The sequence below is a fragment of the Hesperophylax consimilis genome, chromosome 29 (assembly GCF_061612785.1).
Source record: "Hesperophylax consimilis isolate HC1 chromosome 29, BYU_Hcon_1.0, whole genome shotgun sequence".
Taxonomy (NCBI): Eukaryota; Metazoa; Arthropoda; class Insecta; order Trichoptera; family Limnephilidae; genus Hesperophylax; species Hesperophylax consimilis.
This window is the reverse complement of record NC_142864.1, coordinates 12,615,096-12,636,842: the sequence shown is the minus strand read 5'-3', so window position 1 is coordinate 12,636,842 and position 21,747 is coordinate 12,615,096. Positions and strand designations below refer to the sequence as shown.

Here is a 21,747-nt window from a genome sequence, read left to right as displayed (position 1 = left end):
TACACTAAAATAAAATATTTTTTAAAAGCTTCAAAAGCATTTTTACAAGTTTAATAAATAATAAAAATATAATTCGTAAACTAAGAACCGAAATTAAAACAACTTAAACACAATCGATAGTGATACAAAAATTATAAAAAAAACAACAACAAAAAATATTCAGTATGACTTATTAATTCATTTTTTACCTTCAATAAAATTTTGGTATATTTTTTTATTACAAGCCGACTTTTTAATCGTAGCATGTTATAAATGTATTATGTACCGGTACACGCTATTATATGTGACCGCTTTGAGGCATAACAAGGCGTAAATCTCATGATTACAAAACATAGTTTCGCTTAGCGACGCTTGGTTAGGTTAGGTTAGGTTAAAACGAGAGCAGTTGTTTTCTGTCATGCTTGACTAAAAAGTTAACCCGTACTACGATTTAATAATGAATCAAGATTCGTTTCTCAAACATGGGCCCATGTTTAAAAAAAATAATTTACAAAAGAAAATAAACAATGAAAATACTTTGTGTGTAAATATTTTGAATTAGGTACTTATAATAAGCCATAAATAAGATGCACGCGCTATACAATAATGCCTGATTTTTAAAAAATACATATTTTATCATATTGTACATACATGATATTAATACATGTGAAAAAGTTTAGTTTACAAATAGGAATAAAAATATGTACAAAAATTCCAATGTCCTTTTTAAAGCAACAATAACTAGAAACAAAGCGTAATATTATTTATTACAAAATTTCGAATGTTTTTTAGTTGTTTTGTTTCAGTTAGTATGTTCTTATAATTATGACACTGAAGTAGTGATATAAAAATATGTAAAAAGTTCGATTTTTCTTATTACTAACGCATCTAGGAACATTTCGAGCGATTCCAATATTAACTTCCACTCTAAATCCAATTAAAAATTGTTCAAACTTCAATAGAATCAATTATCAAACCATTCAACACACTTCTTTCTTTATACATTTGGTTTATAATTTAACTCATTTAAACTCAACCGTCCATTGCAGCAATGTTATTACTTTATGAATAATTATGGTATAAAATTTAAAATAAATATTTAACATAACATTTTATCGGTAAAAAAATCACAGTTCTGTTCTCCCTCCGGATGAAGCTTTTTGTTTTTTGAATTAATCATTAATCTTGGTGCATCGAAGCCATCGCTCGAGCTTTGTTTTGGCTCATTAGGTTTTTGAGGGTGGCTACTTCTGTTGCCAAACGGGCCAGTTCGGATTTGAGGTGGGCATCTTCTTCTGGTTCTTGGTTCATGGGCATGGAGGTTTGAGACATTGGCGGTCTTCCTTGATAGTCGTGGCTCATGGAGATTCCAGAGTCTCTTTCGTCGCTTGAACCCTCCCCGTCCCATGGTGGTGATGCTCTAAGTCCAGGTTCTTGCTTGATGTGTTGTAGGGCTAGCAAGGCACCAGCAACGTCCCTGTCACCAAGGTGGGATTTGTGTCTCAATTTCAAAGGCAGACTGTTATTAGATTCTTGTTGTCCATACGAACCGCTATCACAGTGTTCATCTCCAGATCCAGACAGGCTGGAAACTTCGTAAGGACTCGGCGCTCTCCTTGATCGAGATAGGTTCAATACGCTTCCAGCGCTGGCTTCAAAGTGTCCACGGTAAGGAGGATATTCACAAGGTTCCGGATAAGGTGTTTGACTCATGGGGCTACGATGGGGTGGAGGAGGGGGTGACATTGGTGGGGGAGCATTCAGATGCTGTGGCACTGAATTAACTGACGTAGAAGGCGGCGTTGGAGGAAACAGAACTGGTGTAGAATTACCAGAGAGTTTCGATCTTTTTGTCACGCATAAGACTTGATCACACGTTGGAAGGGTTGCCATGACTTGTTCAATGCTGACTAAAGCTTCTCCGCAAATGCCATATTTCTCCTTGATGGCATCTAGTTGCGCTTTCAATACATGGTTTTCTTTTGATAGTTCAACTACTCTTTGCTCTAAAACCATATCGTTGAACCTCCTCTTCTCGCGTGATCGTTTAGCAGCTTCATTGTTTCTCCTTCTTCGATCCCAGTACCCATCATCTTTCTTGTTGTCAGGGATAAATTCCCGTTGCTTCCTTTGTGAGAAGAAATCTTTCCTCTTGTAGTCGAAGCCAGGGGGGTAGTTGTCGGAGTTGTGTGAATCGGTGCTGAGGGGTCCCATGCTGACCAGGCCTCCGGATCCCTCGTGCTGAGGGTAGGGCGGGCCCCGGGGGGAGCTCGGGGGCGGGCTGTAGGCTTGCGAGGAGTAGTGCGCGTGCTGCTGGGGCGGTGGAGCCTGCAGGGGCGGTTGCGCGTGGTGCAGAGGGGCTTGCTGTTGTTGATGCATGATGAATTCGGCCACCATATTGCGACGGGGCCGCGCGAAGCGCAGAGACGACTTTGTCTGAAACAAACGAAAATACATTATTAGCATTTTGTCGAGATTTTAATTCAATTATAGAACGATTGACATGATGAATATATGGATAATCAATGAATACGGAGTTGTATAAAATCCAATACTGGGTCAGCGGAATTATAAAATCATTGACACCCCATCGGGGGATTGTGTGGGATGGAATACATAACCAAAGTCATTTTAAGCAACGTTAAGTTTTTTAATGTTTATCGGTCCACAGCGTATATTGATTATTTGTTTCATGGAAACTTTAAATGTTCATTTATCGTGATTATAGACACTGTAACGCTGCAAGAGTGGCTAAATGAGGAAGTAGCACAACACGGCATGATACCTCAAAAATAAATTACGATAGTAATTTTGGACGTGAAAATCTCAAATCAAACATATATTTATGTTTATAGTGTTTGACCGCGTCAGTTTTTGAATCCACGACTTCTGTATTCAAAGTCAACCCCCCTTACTAATTAAACGTATATTAGATTTTACACAACTGAAAAACAACCATTTATTTACCCCACATTAATCGTTGTTCATCAGCTGTGTAAATTTTAAAACACGGTTATTATAGCAAGGCCCAAAGAGTTTACCGCGAGTTTAACGGAATTTAAAAAACAAATACCCAAAAAAACCTTTAATGAAGCGATAGAATCAACAAAATAAAAATGTTTTTTATTACTATTTTATCTATACCGTTTGTGTCTGTAAGACGTAATTAGTCAAGGAACGGGTAAATAGATCTATTCGCCTAGCGATAACGGTATGCAATTGATGAATAATAAATCAAAAGAACCGCATTTTAATCTGTTTATTATTTGATCCAGTTACTTGAAGACATAACGGAGCATAAAATAATGATAATACTATTATAAAAAAATAATCGTACGAAATACTTTCCCTGGCGGCGAAATGGTGAACTAACAGGCACTAACGGAACCTTATAGACAACAGGTAGTTATTCATTATTTTATAGATTGGAAATTCAACAACCTTCTTTATTGAATTGGATAGTGTGGAGCCTTGACAAACGAGGTTCCATGATAATTCAACAAAATGACAATTCAATACACTTTGAAAAGCGATGAAAAATCTATGTAACCTAGTTTTTTTTAACCAAATTACGTAAATGGTTAAAGTATGAAATTAATATATAGCCTAATAAAAGTTTTTTTTTTATATGAGCCCTAAATGATGTACAATAGTCAGCATTTTTACAGATTTATCATTCGATATTTTCATTTTTAAATCTAAAGTATTTTGTGTTGAAAGATTTTTTTCAGCTTGAAAAAACACACTAATAAATTTCAAACACCTTACAAATAGATACGTAAAATATAATCCATTTTTTCTAGTGTCTCAACAAATTCGTAATGTTTAAACACGGGATTTATAAATAGACCCACGAGATCGATGATGACGTCATACGCTTCGTAAAACATTTTTTACCTCAATAGAAATAACCTGCTATAATAAAATTCCTCGTAATCCAAAATACGAAGAATACTTCCTCATACATTCTGTGTTCCTGGTATTGTAATAGTAGAAAATGTTGCTATTTTCAGTGTTTTAGAGGGTTTTTATGCCTTGTTTTAAATTTAACCCTTAATTTATGATAAAGTGTTGACGATTTTATCATCATCATCTAGAGTGGTTGATACTCTCAGTATCGCCCTGGTAAACCTCCCCCTCTTCCCCATATCATCCCTTCCCTCTTGGATGGTATTTACATTAAAAAATAAATTCAATGGGTAATAAAAAAAAGCAATTCAATAATAATATTTGTGATGCAATTTTTTTTAAATATGTCATTTTCCATTTTCTTCGTTGCAGTAAAATGTGTCATTATAGTTTTTATGATTGAAATGGTCCAATTATAATTACGTCACGCTCGTAAAAAAAAATATTAGGTGTGCAAAAAAAATTATCGAACATTTGTTAGAAATTGCAAATGTATTAATGCGTAGTATTACCTACGAAAATTGGAAAACTACGCAATAACAAATAAAGAATCAATGTAAATAATAATACGTTATTATTCGTAATGTAAACCAATTACTAACAGAAGGCCGTTTAGGGTGATTATAAACACATAAAAATAGTATAACGTGAAATTTTCATAAACATTTCGTGTAAATAAAAAATCGACTTGCAATGACAATAAAATTTCAATTTTAATAATTAATTACGTTCGATTTTTGACTTAATTTATTTTACATTTGAAGTGTGACATTTCAATGTATCGATATTAACCTAACTACACGTTACCCCAATTTTCTGCAGATAATTCTAATTCCTTGCTTCATTAACATTTGACTGAATGTACGAAGTCTTCCTAGGGTATCCACGACTCATTTGTCCATCGACTAGCACGTTCTCCTAACCTAATTTCACAGATGCATACTTTGATATCATGTTAATAAAAGCTCTGAAAGTTAGGTTAGGTCCAAATTTAATTCCTCTATTTAGTTAGGTTATTACATATAACTGAATCCACCATTTAAAATAATATCCTTGTTTAAAGTTACATTAAACAGCGGTCTACGAAGATTAATATGATATTGTCTGCCACAGCGTTATCCTGCCGCTAAATAGAAGTAAGTATAAGATATCTGTCAGAAAAAAAAATAGAATCATATACGTTTTTCCTTCATCGACCCTGACATTAGTTGTTATATTGGCACGTGTCAGTTGCACGTAGACGACTAGATATCTTTCAGCAGGATATCTAGCTGTCGACTTATGTAATTCGCTTAACCTCCAATCACGACTAATAGCGACAACGTAGATTGCTTAATGGCCATAACAGAAGACCGTTTTATATAACACAACACATAGAGAAACAACACGTGCTAATAAATAGAAATGGAGATACGTAGGTTTATACAAGAGGAAGGATGATACAGCACTTATAATAAATTTTATTGTCATTTTAAACTTGAACGATATCGGGTAAGGATTAAATTTTACAATCAGCATGAAAATAAATTGAACGGCTTAAAAAGTACAGAATTTTTTTACCTTGTTTTTTTTTTTTTTATCAAGAGTACCTATGTAAAATTTTGTTTGATAAATTGTACAAGAAAACAAAAAACATATATTTTGTTTGATGCTTAATAATTCTAAGAAATTGTTTTTAACGTTATTTGCCTCCGGAATGTTCCAAAAACATGTTTTAGATGACGTAAACATGTTCCAATACAAATTTCAGCAAACATTTTATGAATTGGATTTACGTAGGTATTTTCATTGAAAACTTTGCGTAATATAAATAAATAGTGTTTTATGGAATGTAGAACTTGGCACAAATACTCTAATAATGTACAAACGTTAAGGCGAGTCCATACTTACACGTGTTTTAACGGAACTACGCTTAACTTCAAGAGATAAACACCTTAAATTAGTAAATACAGGAAAGTACGACGCCATACCGTAAATGGCGTCGAATTTACAAAGGCGTCGGATTTTCACTTGTTCGTAGTTGATATATGGCGCACTATTTTGCATAATATGCGGGTAATATGACGTAGCGTTACACTTGGCAATTTTTAAATTTAGAAATAATGTTACAAAATATGTTTTTTATATTATGAAAAACTTTTTTTTTTTACATTTAAAAGTTGAAGAGTTTTTTTACCTAACCTAACGTCAACATCAACTCTAAACGTCAACACCTAAACTATCCTATTCTAACTGGAAAAGCGATTGAAATTTTTTTCCAAAATATTTTCTTGTGAACACAATATATTTTTTTAATTTAAATAAAACTATATAATATGGAATTTATTATATAATTAATGTTGATACATTATATAATGAATAAATCTAATTTAATTTCATAATATTATTTATTATGATTAAAATAAATCATGTTTAATCATGAACAACCTTGATGCAAATAAATGTACCCAGAATTCATTGAACTTCAATAAAATTATCATCCATAATTAATTATAACACGATTTCTTATCAAAATAACAACAAAATTATTATTTGCCTCATATTGATAAATATTTAGTTATGGGCAGAAACAAATTAAAACATTACTAAAGGAAGTTAAAATCTATGGAATAATGAAAGCAAACATATTTAAAACTATTAATTAAATCTCACCTTTTTAATTAAGTGTTGAAAAAATTCAATAATCCTTATTTGTTGAAAATACTTCACAATCACAGAAACTTTAACATAAGTATTAAAAACATTAAACTTCACATAAATCACAATTTTGCTAAATAAAGTAATCGAAAATATATTTCGTTATCACTTATTATGTTCGAAATTTGAAATAATTTGCGAGCGCTCGACACGACGTTTCACGGCGGATAATTTGAATTAATTGAACGAACTAGAAAACATTTTATCTGTGGTGGCGGTAGCTCCTAGCGGCCGATCGCCAAACTAAACTTGGTATAGTATCGTGTTTTTATGTGTGTATTTTATGTATCGTAATAGATTCCCCCCACTCTTTGGCATATACGACGTATAGTCTGTTGCGTAATTCGATTTCATAATAATTTAAGTGTGCTTCAGTAATGTCATACTCATGTGTCACCAAACGTGAACTTGCCTAACGTAACAAACTACATAACTAGATATTTGTACAAACTATACCAATATAACAAAAGTACTATAAAGAAAATCGGCGAGGAAAAACTGTGCGAATGTGCGAAAATGAATTAGTATGATGTCTGATGTAGAAAAATCTCTTGAACAGTGAGCTTTAGTGTCATGAAAATTGCACAGATTGTTCTGTCTGATAATTCCAGGTCAATGCAATTATTTTTAGCTCGCAATTTCGTTCCCATCATGAGCTATGAATCTTTTTGTTTGACTAATCAATAACTTTTGAACTGTGAATTCTAGCGTTATTAAATTTGTACAGTAAGATCTGTGTGAAATTTATAGCTCAATGCAATTTTTTTCAGCTCGTCAAATTATTCGCATCATCAGTTATGAAGCTTTGAATTTTGTCCGGGGGTAAAGTGGGCTAACTTCGGAGGGTGAATCTACATAATAGTACAGGTATGTGTGTATGGGAAAAAAGTTGGAACTTCGATAAAAGTTATTGACCTTTTTTTCATCTACCTCATGTAGAATCACCTCTCGAAGTTAGCGCACTTTACCCCCGGACACCGTGCAGTTTTCTTCAAAATATTCGTGAAAAACCAGTTAGTAACAATAGTATGTATTATTTTAAACTAAGTTTTTTACATATCTGTTCAATTACAAATCTAAAATATGTAAGAACATAGAAGTCGATTTAAAAAATCCTAATAAGGTAATTTTATGTAAGAATTTAATCACCGTATTTTATAGGACTGTTATCAATATAGTATCTTAAAATTAATCAATTAGTCAGAATTGAAGTAATCAAGTTATTTTATTAAATTTATTCATGCAAGTACCTAAGCACACACTTCAACGATTGTAATAGCTTTTCAGTTCAAAATAAATTTACTTGCGTCATTCGCATTTATAACTTCCATTGATAAGTGCCCGCGGTACATTAAATGGCTTATGACTTCAGGTGTTCGATGAAAGTCAATGCGCAAAAACCCATTACTAACTGAGTGATTCAAAGCTACACGTTCTCATCTTGACGTCGCGGGTTCAAATCTTATGTTAGTTGCCATTGCACAAGCAATACTTTCCGATATGATTCTAGCTCCTTATTCAAATAAGTGGAGTATTTCTGAACGTATCCGAAAACTCAAAACTACTTTTGAAAGATGATAAACTTAGCTTCCAAATTTTTTTTATTAAAAATAAAAATATAATTTATGATTTATTAAAAATTTTTGAATGCGAATATAAAAAAAATGACAAATGGCTAATTTTGCTTTTTTTGTTACTAAGATTACTGATAACATAAAAATATATTATTTTATTATAATACGTCAACTCTTTTTTTGTCGTTTCTTATAAAAATTCACTTTACTCAATTGGGTTCGGAACCTTTGGATTCATAAAAGTGCAAATTTACATTTTTCTGTAGTAAATTTCTTGATTCGAATATAAAGCGTGGTATTTTCTCTTTCTAGCGTCATTAAATCATATTTTTCACCATAACGGAAAGGGAGATACAACGATTTTTATGAGACCAAGTAATTTTGATTGTTGTATGAGTTTTGAAAATACTGTCCCGTGTAAATCTGGCTTCCAGGAAACTGGTTGTCTTGTATAGGGTGAGCAGATTCTTCAATGGCGACCAGCTGCTAACTCTGTCAAAATCTCAAGTACCTACGCCCGACATTTCAATTCGGAAGCCACCTCTGGGCTAGAGCCCCTAGATAAATCTACTCGATTCCGTGCAAACGAGGGCGGTCCGTCCAATTGACAATCCGTTGTTAACATACCGATTGCCTACTCTAATGTGTGAATGCTGAGTCTGTTCTACACGTATTTCATAGAACCTGCTCAAAGGAGCTAGCAGCTAACAGCTAACTTGACGGAAACGAGCGAAACACCCGTGGCGATATAGTTCCCTTATATTTACACTGTACAAACAGGCACGCTCTTGTGAGGCGTCACATAGAAAAACTGTTACGTTATTCGTAACTCGGGAACGTTTGTCTTTCTTTTTAAATTTAGAAAAACAGCGGTAATTATGAAATATTATCTGCTAGAATTAACATTGTGTATTGCATCATAGTGACTATAGCCTATCTTGAATCTAGCTAACGGTAATATATCCCACGATTCTCGTTAACCGCCGGTTAACGGTTAACCCGGAGTTAGCCCAGATTTCATCTTTTTTTTAACGGGGCCGTCAAAATTAACCTAGATTTTTCGACGACCTTTTTCGACTTCATTAACGTGTTTTTATCGTACTAAAAATGGTGTTTTAAAATTCAAAACGAAATATGTACATTTTGAAGTGCGCACAATTTATGTTTTTATCTCCATACTAGCAATTACTAACCGGTTACACCTGATTTTAACTATTACATTTATTGAACGTGCAACAAAGAGTTTATTTTAACGGAGATTTCAAAGCTTCATAGCACTATGAAAACAGTTTTGGGAACTGAAAATAGTTGTATTGGCTTAGATATTATATAGCGAAAAGTCTGCGTAAATTTCACGACGTCAGAGATCAGCGTTCGAGAGTTTTGCATGCATTTGTAAAACACAGTTTTCATTTTTTTAATACATATTCTGATGCATTATAATTATGATGGTAATTTTGAAGTTATGGTGACAATATGTTAAAATATTTATGATTTTAATCTGATTATTGAGTAGGCTTTAATCTGATGATTAAATGAGGTCATTCAACGGCCGACCGGATAGCGAAAACCCGAAGATAAATAATATTTTTTGATAAAAAATGTGCACATTTGTTATCTTTGAAAGAATTTTTCCATTTGTATGTATTTAGACAACTTATTAATTACGGACTAATGACTCAAAATTTATAACAATGCTACGTATATTCATCGAGGATTTTTTTTAGTATAAATATGTCATACCTATAACTTATAAATAAATTATTGACTCATAGCACAGTGTAAAGTTATTACATTTTAGTTATTTCTGACTCAAGACTTGCACACTATCGTAATGGTCGTATTAATTACTGACTATGTTAATTACTCAAAATTTGTAACAATGCTACGAATATTCATCGAGGATTTTTTATTCAAATATGTCATACCTATAACTTATAAATAAATTATTGACTCACAGCACAGTATTAAGTTATTACCTTGTAGTTATTTCTGACTCAAGACTTGTGCACTACCGTAATGGTCATATTAATTACTAACTGACATGTGCCCGGCGTGGATCGACTTTTCTCTACTGTCTATAAATATTGTATATATATATATAAACATTCCGGGAGAAATTCTCTAAATAATAGTTAAAAGCGAATTAAAATAACTAAGCACACAAACAGACAGACGCGGGTATAATAGAGATCAACTTTCAAAAGTACAATAGAACGGAGATGTAGCACGGACAATCGATAAAGTTCATGTCAATACGATATTGACGTAACTCTTCATCTATGGTGAGTTAGTGATATTTGCGAGCACGGTCAGAATACGATTCTGACAGTAGGTTGACAAAAGCCGCTGCTTTTAGCGCGGCCTCCGTGGTGTCGTCAATAAGCTGTCAATATGCACAACTGTTTGGATAATATCGTTCGTTATGCAAAATAACTGGCTTATTAATGAATGGGGGTGAACTAACTAAGCTCTTAAAACTGAAAGAAACCGTATATACGATCCATCGATTTAATTAATACGATAATGATCGACGGATTCCATTTTAGTTTAGAGAAACAAACGTTTTTAGTTATTATGACTAATGACCTCGTGAACTAATTACTTCCCTTTTTAGTTTCAAAAAGTACATGCGGACTGCCAATGCATATTAAAGTTAATGTTTCAATTTCAACCATAATACTTCTACTATTCAAATCACTCTCTAAACACTCCTGGCACTAATAAGAACAAATTTTCAGCGATATCGGTGGATTGCTTTTCGGGTTTTGTTGAGTATCAAGAAGATATTCTCACGTGAATGGAAAATAATTCCGATAAGTGCTAAAAATATTAGTTTTTTTAAATGTTTTGATTCTAATAAACAATCTAGAATATTGATTGATCGCAATAACCGTTTTCAAATCGAATGATTGCAATAAGCGTTGTGCCATTAAATTTAAAAGTTCCTACCTAAAACTTATGTTGAAAAATAACCGTCAATTTATTAGTATTTTTTTTTACTTTTACTTGTAATCGATCGTCAATTCATATAGAGATGCGCCAGTATTGCCAGCGTAAATCGAATTCTGATTCATTTCTATTGCGTTATCAGCATCGGTCTGGATATCAATAGTGCGACTGTGCTCGTGAAATCGGTATAAAATCATCGGTAGTTACGCTTATCGATACAATATTGTATAGTTATCAATCTCACTATACTAGACCCCATAGTGGTATTATATAGTCACTTTCAGAGAAATTTACAGTACTGGGCTTATTATATAGCCACTTTCAGAAGTACAACATGGTTGGGCGAATTACGCGACGTTTGCTTGCGTAGGTAGGGGGCAAACTTGTTGTAACGCAAAGTAACCCCACGTTGCGCATAACAGGGTGGTTGCTTTAGTCACGTTGTACGACGCGAGACCGTTCAATTCACGTTTTCGACGAGATATATACAACGAAATAATAATAGTAATGAAAGTACCTACGCAATGACGACGTAAGACACCATATTCAAGAATTCCGGACAAAAGCACGTTACGTCGGAAACAATTATTATTCGAAAAAAATTGTACCACGATAACTTTTGTTTTTTTAAATTTTTTTAATTAAAATGTTTTCCAGTTTATTTTCGAAGGTTTTTCAAACGTCATAAAAATTCTATTTATAAAATTAACATTGTTCGAAGTTTTCTTTTTGAATTAATAACTCGAGAATAATTCTTTGTTTTTTTTCTGTTGAGAATTAAATTTGGTTTTGCGGTAGAAAGAATTTTTTTGTTTGATATAAAATTTAATGGCTTTTGAAAACGTAATCGCTTTGTGGAAGAAAAACTTTTAACGATTACCTTTTTTATTGCAAATCAATAAAATAACACTATTCAATATTTTTTCTTAAATAGATTAAAAAAACACGATTATTAATATGTAATAGTGATAATTATTAACGATTTTTTAAATTTAATTATTAAAAAAAATAAGGCAATTAATTACATATAATTGTGGCTAAGTCTGTCTGTGCAGATAGAAAAACAATAGTGAGTGTTGCTTTTAAGTCAAACAGATGGCGCTGTTTTTAAATAAAGCCTGTTATTGCTTGTCACAGGTGACATTTATATAATATAGGTATATAAAAACACAAGTGTATTTGAATGCAACGTTTTGTCAAAATTTCAAAGCAATTGGTGAAGAAGTTTCAGAGATTTAAGATTTTTTACAAACGAACATTTTTATTTTTATAGTTTACTGAATTGCGTGGCTTATTTTAAAGAAGATATTCAAATGGTTTGTGATAAAGACATAGTTGATAAAGGGATAGAAAATAGAATTACATATTATTATATTTCGCAGATTACATAATAACATGTTATGTAACGTCATGTTTTATTATTGTGGTCAACCTGGCGATAAGTAGACATGTTTATATAATATATTAGTCAAAGGTTATTCCATAATATTGTCACGTGAACGGAAAAACATACAATTAATTGACTTGTAGCGCCATTTTAAATTATGTCACGAGAAGATAACGTAAGAAATAATAATAACTTATTAAAGCTTTCGATTTTAATAAGAAACACTGATTCTAATATCCAGTGGCAAATAATAAATACTCTCAATATCACTCTAGTGAAAGACAACCATTTTGAATGATCAGTTTGTTTGGTGACTAGACAGTCTGAATATGAATAGCCAGGTATGTCTTTCTCGGGCGTCTCTGACTTCTTCCACCATTCAATGTTAAAAAACTACATAAGCGTCCTCTACCATTCAAAACATCTCTCTAAACACTCCTGGCACTAATAAGAACAAACTTTGAAATTTTCAGCGATATCGGTTGACTACTTTTCGAGTTTTGATATTTTGAATTTTTATATGTCAAGAAGGTATTCTCATGTGAATGGAAAATAATTTCGATAATTGTTAAGACCATTAATTTTTTTAATGTTTTGATTCTAATAAACAAGTTTTCAAATCGATTGATTGCAATAACCGTTTTGAAATTGAATGATTGCAATAAGCGTTTTAATTTTAAATGCCATTAAATTTAAAAGTTCCTACCAAAATTAAAAACATATGTTGAAAAATATATGTTATGGTAACATAAACATGACACTCCCCTTTACAGAAATGGTTTATTTTAGTTCATTTTTGTAGTTTATAAATAGATGTAGCTTCCTCTTCTAAAGTGTTGTTTGGTGACTAACGGGATATACATGGGGTTAGTGCCATTGGAAGTGTTAGGGGGATTTATTTTTAGACAAGAATTGGTTTTAGTTTTTAAATTTAAAAACGTTGTTCAAATTGCGGAAGTCATGAAAAAAGAGATATGCTAAAATTCGTCGGATAAATAGAAAAATAGCCGCTTTTGCAATGTTAGCATTTCGATCAGCAAAAATGATTTTTTCAGTTGAAATTAAATACATTTTTTTTTTGAAATAAATGATTTTTGGTACTTTGTAGCTTATGATGGAAATGACATCGAAAAAAAACAGTGGCATTGATGTTGAAATTTTACAAAGATAAAAAAAATTGTGCAAATTTCACTAAGCCAGAGCTCACCGTTTAAAACCCTTTTTAAATGCTTTGCACAGTAAGCATGAATAATTAATTAAAATAATTTTTCATAAACATTTTACGTGAGTTAATATACAGGGTGTTAAGGAACGTACTTGACTTATTTGATTATTATATCTAAGATTTGTTTTTTTAAAACCCTTTAATAAATGAAATTCTTAGAATTATTTAAATCTAGAGCGATAAAGTAATATATAATAGTATAAAATGATATACTAATTAAAGTGTATTTGTATTTTAATCGCTCCAGGATATTTCGTAAGCACTTGCACAGTTGTTATCAAACAAAGAAAATTACACATAAGACTTCATTGATTAATTTACGTAATTTCACTTACATGACATTTATTGTACGGCGATAATTATTATACTGATTATTTTTATCTATTTCGTAAGAATTTCGATAATAAATAACACTTTTAGGTACAATATAAGTTATAATATAGTCTACTCTCTAATGTAACGTAGTATGTATTTAATTGTTTTTTTTTACATTAGCCGGGAGGCTCTGAGGAAAAAAAATCACTTAGGACCTATCTCATCTTTGGGGATGCTGTGTGGAGGGACTTCTTATGGAAAGGGAGGAGAGGAAGATCTGGGAAGGAAAAAAGTATTAGGGGAGGAATCTGGGGGGTCAATGGTGTCCAGGAGTGAAGGACGAATTTTTTATGTTGTACTATTTTTTTAAATAATTTGGTTGAAGTAAGGATTGAATCTTAAAAATTCTACTAATATCGACAAATGCCAATCGGGTAGGACCGAAATTTATTTAGTATATTACATAAAGTCACTCAATTTTAGAATAAAGGGGGTGGGACGTATGTGCATGAGTTCCACCAAAAGTTGATATAGTGCATTGTCGTCGACAACGAGCCTATCTGCCAAGTTTCAGCTTGATCTGATATTGGGAAGTGGGTTAATTTCCACTTCTGAGATTTGCATTCATTCGTTACCGAAAACAACACTTATTAAGGAAGTTGAGTGAAAAATATTTTGACTTATAAAAAATATGTTCATGTAGATCAAAAAATATCGATTCTAAATATATAAATATATTTCTATATTATTATTCTTAGAATTAGTTAAACGTTCTTGAAAAAGCATTCAATAGCAATAGACTGTATACGCTCCACGATTGGTCGAAAGAATTCTGTCGTCACATGTGTCGTGACTCGTACGTACAACGGAACACCTATGGTGCATCTCTTTCTATTACATGAGAGATGGTCGGTTTAGATGAGAGAGGTGTATAGGCCAAAGGTTTATTTGGGTTTGTCAAATATATGTACGTATTTGTTATTATTATTATATGAAATGGATTTCTAAAGATACATATTCGTATAGTGCTTTATAATAATATGTTGTTTATTGCATAACTTGGATGTTTTTATTATTATACATGTCACATAGCATATGATACACTTCAGGCCGCTGGCCGCTCAGAAAAGTCTCACAGTGAACTGGGCTGTAAACCGTTATTTTACTTTTGGTCTCTACTTTTCTGCGCGGTGGTCCTGAATTCGCGCGGGGAACGTCAACAAGTAGCGACGGCAATACCGTACCGGGCGTGAAAAGCAAATATTCTAACTTAAAATATTAATTTAACTATCAAATCTTAATCAATTTTCTTTTTTTTTAATAACATCAATTATAATAGACGGTTAACATTGGTAAAAAAATTACTGGAATTCCTTGTTGAAGAATTAAATTTTTTTCCATACATAATGCTTAAGCGACGCGGTTTTCACAGTTCTAATGACGTCACACTACACCCCGCCTGTTACCGCTCGGATTCCGCTCGTTTTGGCGGGCTTAATAAAATTTAAACTTTGAGAATTAATTTAACTATGAAAACAAACTTTAAAAAAAAAAAAAAATACCAGTATTTAAGTTTGAATGCGAACATTGATAAAAAAAAATAAAAAAAATGGACTCAACTTCCTTATTCGATGTATTTAAAAAAATAATAAATAACTTGTCCCATTGTAACTATGAAGCTGATTAGAACCGTTTATACTTGCCCCACTATCATCATGAATCCATCACATCATAATTTCATTGCCTCATAATCCGGACAGATGATTATCATTTTTTTATGTAACGCGTCACGCGGATATGACCTCTATGCCCCCTTGCGCAATGTACACGTGCCTCGTTCCTCGCCTGCAAAGTGTACATGTGATGATTCCCATGTAGTGGTAAAAACGTGATAATTTCTATGTAATCTAACTGAATAACAGAATTAGTAGTATGTGTATTGTTTAAGACCATCCTCCATCGTCAGTTATCTGTAGGCAACTTTACGTAACAAAATTAAGTTCGTTACATAATCATACATTAAATTATCACACAGTTAAAGTAAATTGATTGTAATGACTTTTTAATTCAAATTAATTAATAATTTAACACTGCCATCTACAGATTATTTTGCAAAGCTTTTTTCTTCAACTAATTTTGTAGTGTTAGTTGTTTGACCATGTTAGTAGCGAGGTCTAATTTGTAAATCTGTTTGTGACGTTCCGGTTCCGGTTTAAGATGGTCGCCGTGTTGTCTACTACCTTTTTATCCCGCCTGACTTCAAATGTTCGTGGTTCCTACTACGAGCAGTCAAATCAGAATAAACAATATAAAGTTTTCAAAAAGAATTGTCATTGAGATTGTGACATTTCTCTAGACATATTATATAATTTAGTTAAAAATGGGACTGCAGGCCTTTAGTAAATTAATTAATAGATTTTATGTTAAATTTTTTGGTAAAAACGAATGTATTATCGCAAACACGTGTTCATAAAAATCATAATATTTTCACATTTCGTCATTTTATATTATCAGAAAAAATGCAGGTGCATGAACACGTGTTCCGAAATATCAGGAATGTACTAAAAGTTTAACAGGAAACGGCTTGCAATCCCGTTTTTAACCTGATTTTAATAAATAATCACCACTCATTTTTCTCTGTGCAGTACTACTTCGTGACTCACGTCAATTTAAAACACTTTTAGCAAAATGTGGGTTTTTACATAGTTGGGTTGATTAACTCACTTCTAATTGGTACCTTACTAAAATAAAATGAGTATTTTTTAAAATACCTACCCAAATTTCTAAAATAAAGTAAATTAACTTAATTTTTAAGTTTAAAAAAATATTCTTTTATATTTTGATGTTTTTAAAAATCTGTATCCGATCCAAATTCTAATCCAAGTAGGTGCGTAAAATATATTGCACGTATTTTTCGAAACATTGGCCTCAGTCCATAGGAACTTGCCAGCGGGGGCGACCTTAATTCCATTGCACGCGCGGCGTTTCGGGGACACGTTTCCATCTTCCTAGGTCAAGGCGACGGTCACAGCTACTGAGACAAACCAGGTGACCTTCTATAAGACAATCGAAGGTAACCTTCGATAAGAAACTTATGTACGAATTTTTTACATAATAATAAATTGTTTAAGGATTATATTTTTGATAATATGCATACAAAACAACATATTATCCTTAGTACTTTGTACGGTAAGTTAGGTTAGATCTAACCTAACCCGACCCTTACGAAGCCTAAGCTAACCTAACCCAACGTAACAAGGCGTAACCTAATCTAACTCAACGAAAGGATCCGTAATAACCGTTCAAAAAGAAAATATGGTTTGAAAGGGAGATATATAAGTACGATTGTTAGAGGGAGCACACTAATATAAAAATAATTATAATTAATAGTTTTAAGCGAAAATATTAAATAAAGCACCACTTATTTTGAGTAGAGAAAAATTCTCTCGGAAAATGTCTTAAGTACCATTTAAATAAAAAAAATATTTTTTTTCAATGTTTCTAGTTATATAACAAAACCAGATGTTTTTTTTGTAATTTTCGGAGCAAACCTTGCGATTTCAAGGGAACATCGTATAATAAAGTTTTTAGCTCGGCTAATATATGGAGCTTTTCTTTAAAAAATCAAATATATTTTTTAACGATCTTAAAAACCAGTAAAGTATATTTGTTATAAATCAGCAGAAATGGAGCCTAAGGCGAAGCTTAGTGCCAAATCACTATTTTGATTAATCTTTATAACGAATTGGTGTACATTATGAATACCAAAAATTATGCTTTAGTTAAATTGAAGGTTTTCCTATCGCTTCGCTTGAGTAGAATACAAAAAAAAAATACTCAATAAAAAATATAAATGCAAACTACTACAAAAAATATTTTTTCAATAGAAATGTATAAACGCGTAAAGGAAACAACTTTTAAAAAATACAGTATTATAGCTAAGATTATCTGTGACAGTTTCACTTGATTAACTTTTTTTGCTTTCTTATAAAATTATTTACAAAATAAGTAAAAACCAGTTTTTTTAAAATCGAACGTTTCTAGACTCCGTTTGTCAAGCGATTTCAATGCCTATTACCTACGATATAAGGTATACCAAGAATATACACATTTTTGGCTTGTAGCTTCCTCCTAACGTAGAAGTGTGATTTTTTTATCAGACGCTTACTATATGGTTTAGTAGTTGCTATATGGATTCGCCTGGATTGCACCATTTACTATCCGATAGCAAAATTATTATAAATTATCGGAAAAATCAATGTCATGGTGTCTTATTGTCTCAGCTTTCTGAATAAAATTTCAAAGCGCATATCTCATGATTAAAATAAGGTAGCAGGTTCTAATTTGGTTGTGTTGAACTAGAAAATTCAAACAGAATGAGCTGTGCAAGTTTCTCGACGTTAGAGCACACTATTCCAGAGTTTTTGCTACTTCTTACAGTAAAATATATATTTGATATGTACGTATATTTTTCTGCTTTGTTAATATATAGCCGAATATCACATGCCCATTTTTACAATACAGCTTAATTGCTTGGTACTGCTTTGTTATGAGATAATTTTTTGTCCGTTATGCGTTCATTGTTAAATTCTAGAATGTTGATTCATCTCCACATTACGTACGATTACACATTATTTAAATAACTGATCAAACCTCCTTATCATGTTATGTTAGATGCTGTTGAATTTACAATATGATCCCGAAGAATTTCCAACTCAAACACAACTAATTTCCGAAAACAAAAAAGAGGAATTTCTAAATCAAACAAAATTTCAGCAATTTTTTATCTGAGGTATGCAAAAGATTATTTCAAAAGAACCTGTATAAATTAACCCCTTTGAACCGTAAGTTTATTTTTAAATAAACCGATTTCCATAATTTTTGTATTGTAAATCACAATGTTATGTTGAAATACTATGTTACATCGACTTTAATTCTATTCCGGTTAAACTCATTTAACTCATTCCGGTTAAGAGATGATTTATTATTACTCGGGCATCCCCGAATATCATTCAAACCAACTCCAAACACTACTGGCACTAATAAAAACAAACTATGAAATTTTCATCGATTTCAGTCGACTACTTTCGAGTTTTGCAAGCACAAACATATTAAAGGCCGAAATTTTATTTATTCAGATTTTTAGAATTAATAGTTAGTTAATCTGTTTAACTGCACAGAAGCTAGGTACAAAAAGGCTTTAATATTATATCTTTTAAATCATGACCAATAAAATGTAAGTCTACTCATACTTACGTAAAAATTCAAATAAATATGTATATAAAATGAACTGCCTGGGGCAACTGAGGAAACCTGGGTCAATAAAAATAGTCAATAAGGTGAACGAACAGCTTGATTGGCACTTACCTACTTTCAACCAAAACCTGAAAATAAATGCATACATTTTAGCAATTGTAATATATTATATCATAGATACTATCATATATTTCAATCAATACTAATCTAACCCAGTCTACCTATAAGTTTTGCATGTACTTGTATCTCTAACTTTTTATATCCATCTAGAGTTTCTGTTGTTAATTGTATGTTTTCTGTTGTCACTGTTTATAATTTACTGTATATGGTATATTTTATACCGTTGATATTAAATATAAATAAACTAAAGTCCTTTCTAATTATAGTAGATTCTAAGTTATCAAAAAAACAACTACACAAAAATCCATTATTTTACCACTCTTAGGTTTCTAGTCTGAAAGGGTTAAAAGATCGAGGTACCTATATATATACACACAATTTAACCTTTATCAGAGTGCTACATGTATATATTAATCTGTTTGCAATGTTTAAACTTGCATAATTGCTTAAAGTCCAATAAAATTAAACTAATACAACATATTATTAAACATTTTTTAAAGATATTGATTTGTTCTGGGAATCTCAAAAACGTCACCAAAACGAAATATATGTTCAAAGGTAGGCGTTGAGACAATATTTAGAAAAACCAGTATTGATATCAAATAATGACATAATGAAATGATATATAGAAGTCATTATGTTGCTTATCATCTATTTTCAGGATACTACTATGTTTCGTATGTCGTAATACAGCTTATCGCCACACGTAGGCAAAATGAGTCAATACGCCAGTAATAGGTTATTCAATAAATAGTTCACATTGTATTAGCTTGATAGTATTAAATAGGCACATTATTTACTCAATTTTAAAAGATGTGGATATTATCATTGTTAATTACAGAATGACAGAGACTCCGGTAGATTTTAAATAGAACAGTTCCTTCGGCCTGAAACAGTTAAGAAAAACTCGTAGAAGGGTTCTTTACACCAAGCAAACGCTATTTAAATAAATGAGTTCTTTTTGCCCAAAGAACTGCTATTAAAATAGAATAGTTATTTTGGCCTGAAATGCAAGAATTATTTTGCTTACAATTCTATCATTTCTTTTTAATAAAAAAACATTTAATAAGGGAGCATTTTTTGCTTAAAATACAGTTGTTGAAAGAGAATAGTTATTTTGCCTAAAATACTGTTAAAATTTCGTTTCTTAAAAGCATGACGAGTCCCAGACAAAGGAATGCTCGAAGATTCAACCCGCGCAAACAAAAGATAAAAAAATAAGTTCATGGAATGTTTGAAGAATTAAAAATGTGGGACAAATAAAAAGCATAGACGATGTTTTATCGCAGGTAGCGCGCTCATATCTAAAAGTAAGTCACCATAGATGAGCACCGTTAGTGAGGAGGAAGTCAATAAAGTTGTATTGCAGCAAAAAAATGCAGAATAAATCTATGTAGGCTTTGTATAACTTGAAAAAATATCGCCTGCGTTATATCCTGTTCCACAAATAATTTTTTTAAGACAAGTTTTGTTTTTAACGTGACTCGGTAAGAGATATGGGATACGTAAATGCAGGAGATGGGATTTATTTATTAGATTTACAAAACAAATTTGACCTGACTGATCGAAACATAGCTAAAGATTATCTGCATGTCTTCTGCAAGTACTCATACCATAGGTCCATTGTCCTTATTCTTGAGACAGCAAGCAGGTAGTCCAGTTCCTTTTTTAAGTTCACCGGGGTTGTCATGGGATGTTTCATAATGTATCATACTTCCAAGACATTGTATTCAACTTTATAGGAATCTGAGCCTGCTTCTCATGAAGGCAGGATAATAAATAACACTATAGAAAAATGAGGGTTTCTAACGAACTATTAACTTCACATTTCTTACAGGTATTAATATTAGAAAACAAACTAAAATCGAACATTGAACAGATTATTTTGATGCAAAACGATGTCCAAATCACAACGTTTTTAAATAAATCAAAATTATTTCTTAACTAGGTGAATTAAGTCGTGATTCGAGTTTAAGTGCAATAGAAATATCGGGGTTAAGCAACACGCGCTCAGTTAAAGCGGAGCTAACCCGAGAGATGATTCGAAGCGAATTCCTCCGTTCGCAATCCGGTTCTTATAGCGGTTCCGTCAGCCAGTTAGCGTTCGTGGTTAGTGTGTCGGTGGGTGAATGGAGTGGAAGGGCGAGTAGGTGCAGGAGGCTAGGTCCGCTCATTGGCTGACTGCCCTACTGACAGTATGTTTCCAAGTAGAATAACACGTGCTACTATTCCTACGGAACATTTAGATTAAAAACGGGATTTCCGCAAGGATCTGAATTAGGTCCTCCGCTATTAAAAAACTTCTTTAATGAGCTATAAATTATTCCTTTAGA

General features: G+C 32.1%; 1 protein-coding gene across 1 annotated transcript in view; it reads right to left on the bottom strand.

Annotated features, from left to right (window-relative positions):
* Positions 1-349: 349 nt before the first annotated feature.
* vri (nuclear factor interleukin-3-regulated vrille) overlaps positions 350-21,747 on the bottom strand; it is a 42,172-nt gene continuing 20,774 nt past the window's right edge. The window contains exon 2 of the mRNA XM_089649301.1: positions 350-2,415. Within this exon, the coding sequence (XP_089505427.1) occupies positions 1,159-2,415 (1,257 nt within the window). The 3' untranslated portion in view covers positions 350-1,158. The remainder of the gene's footprint in view (positions 2,416-21,747) is intronic.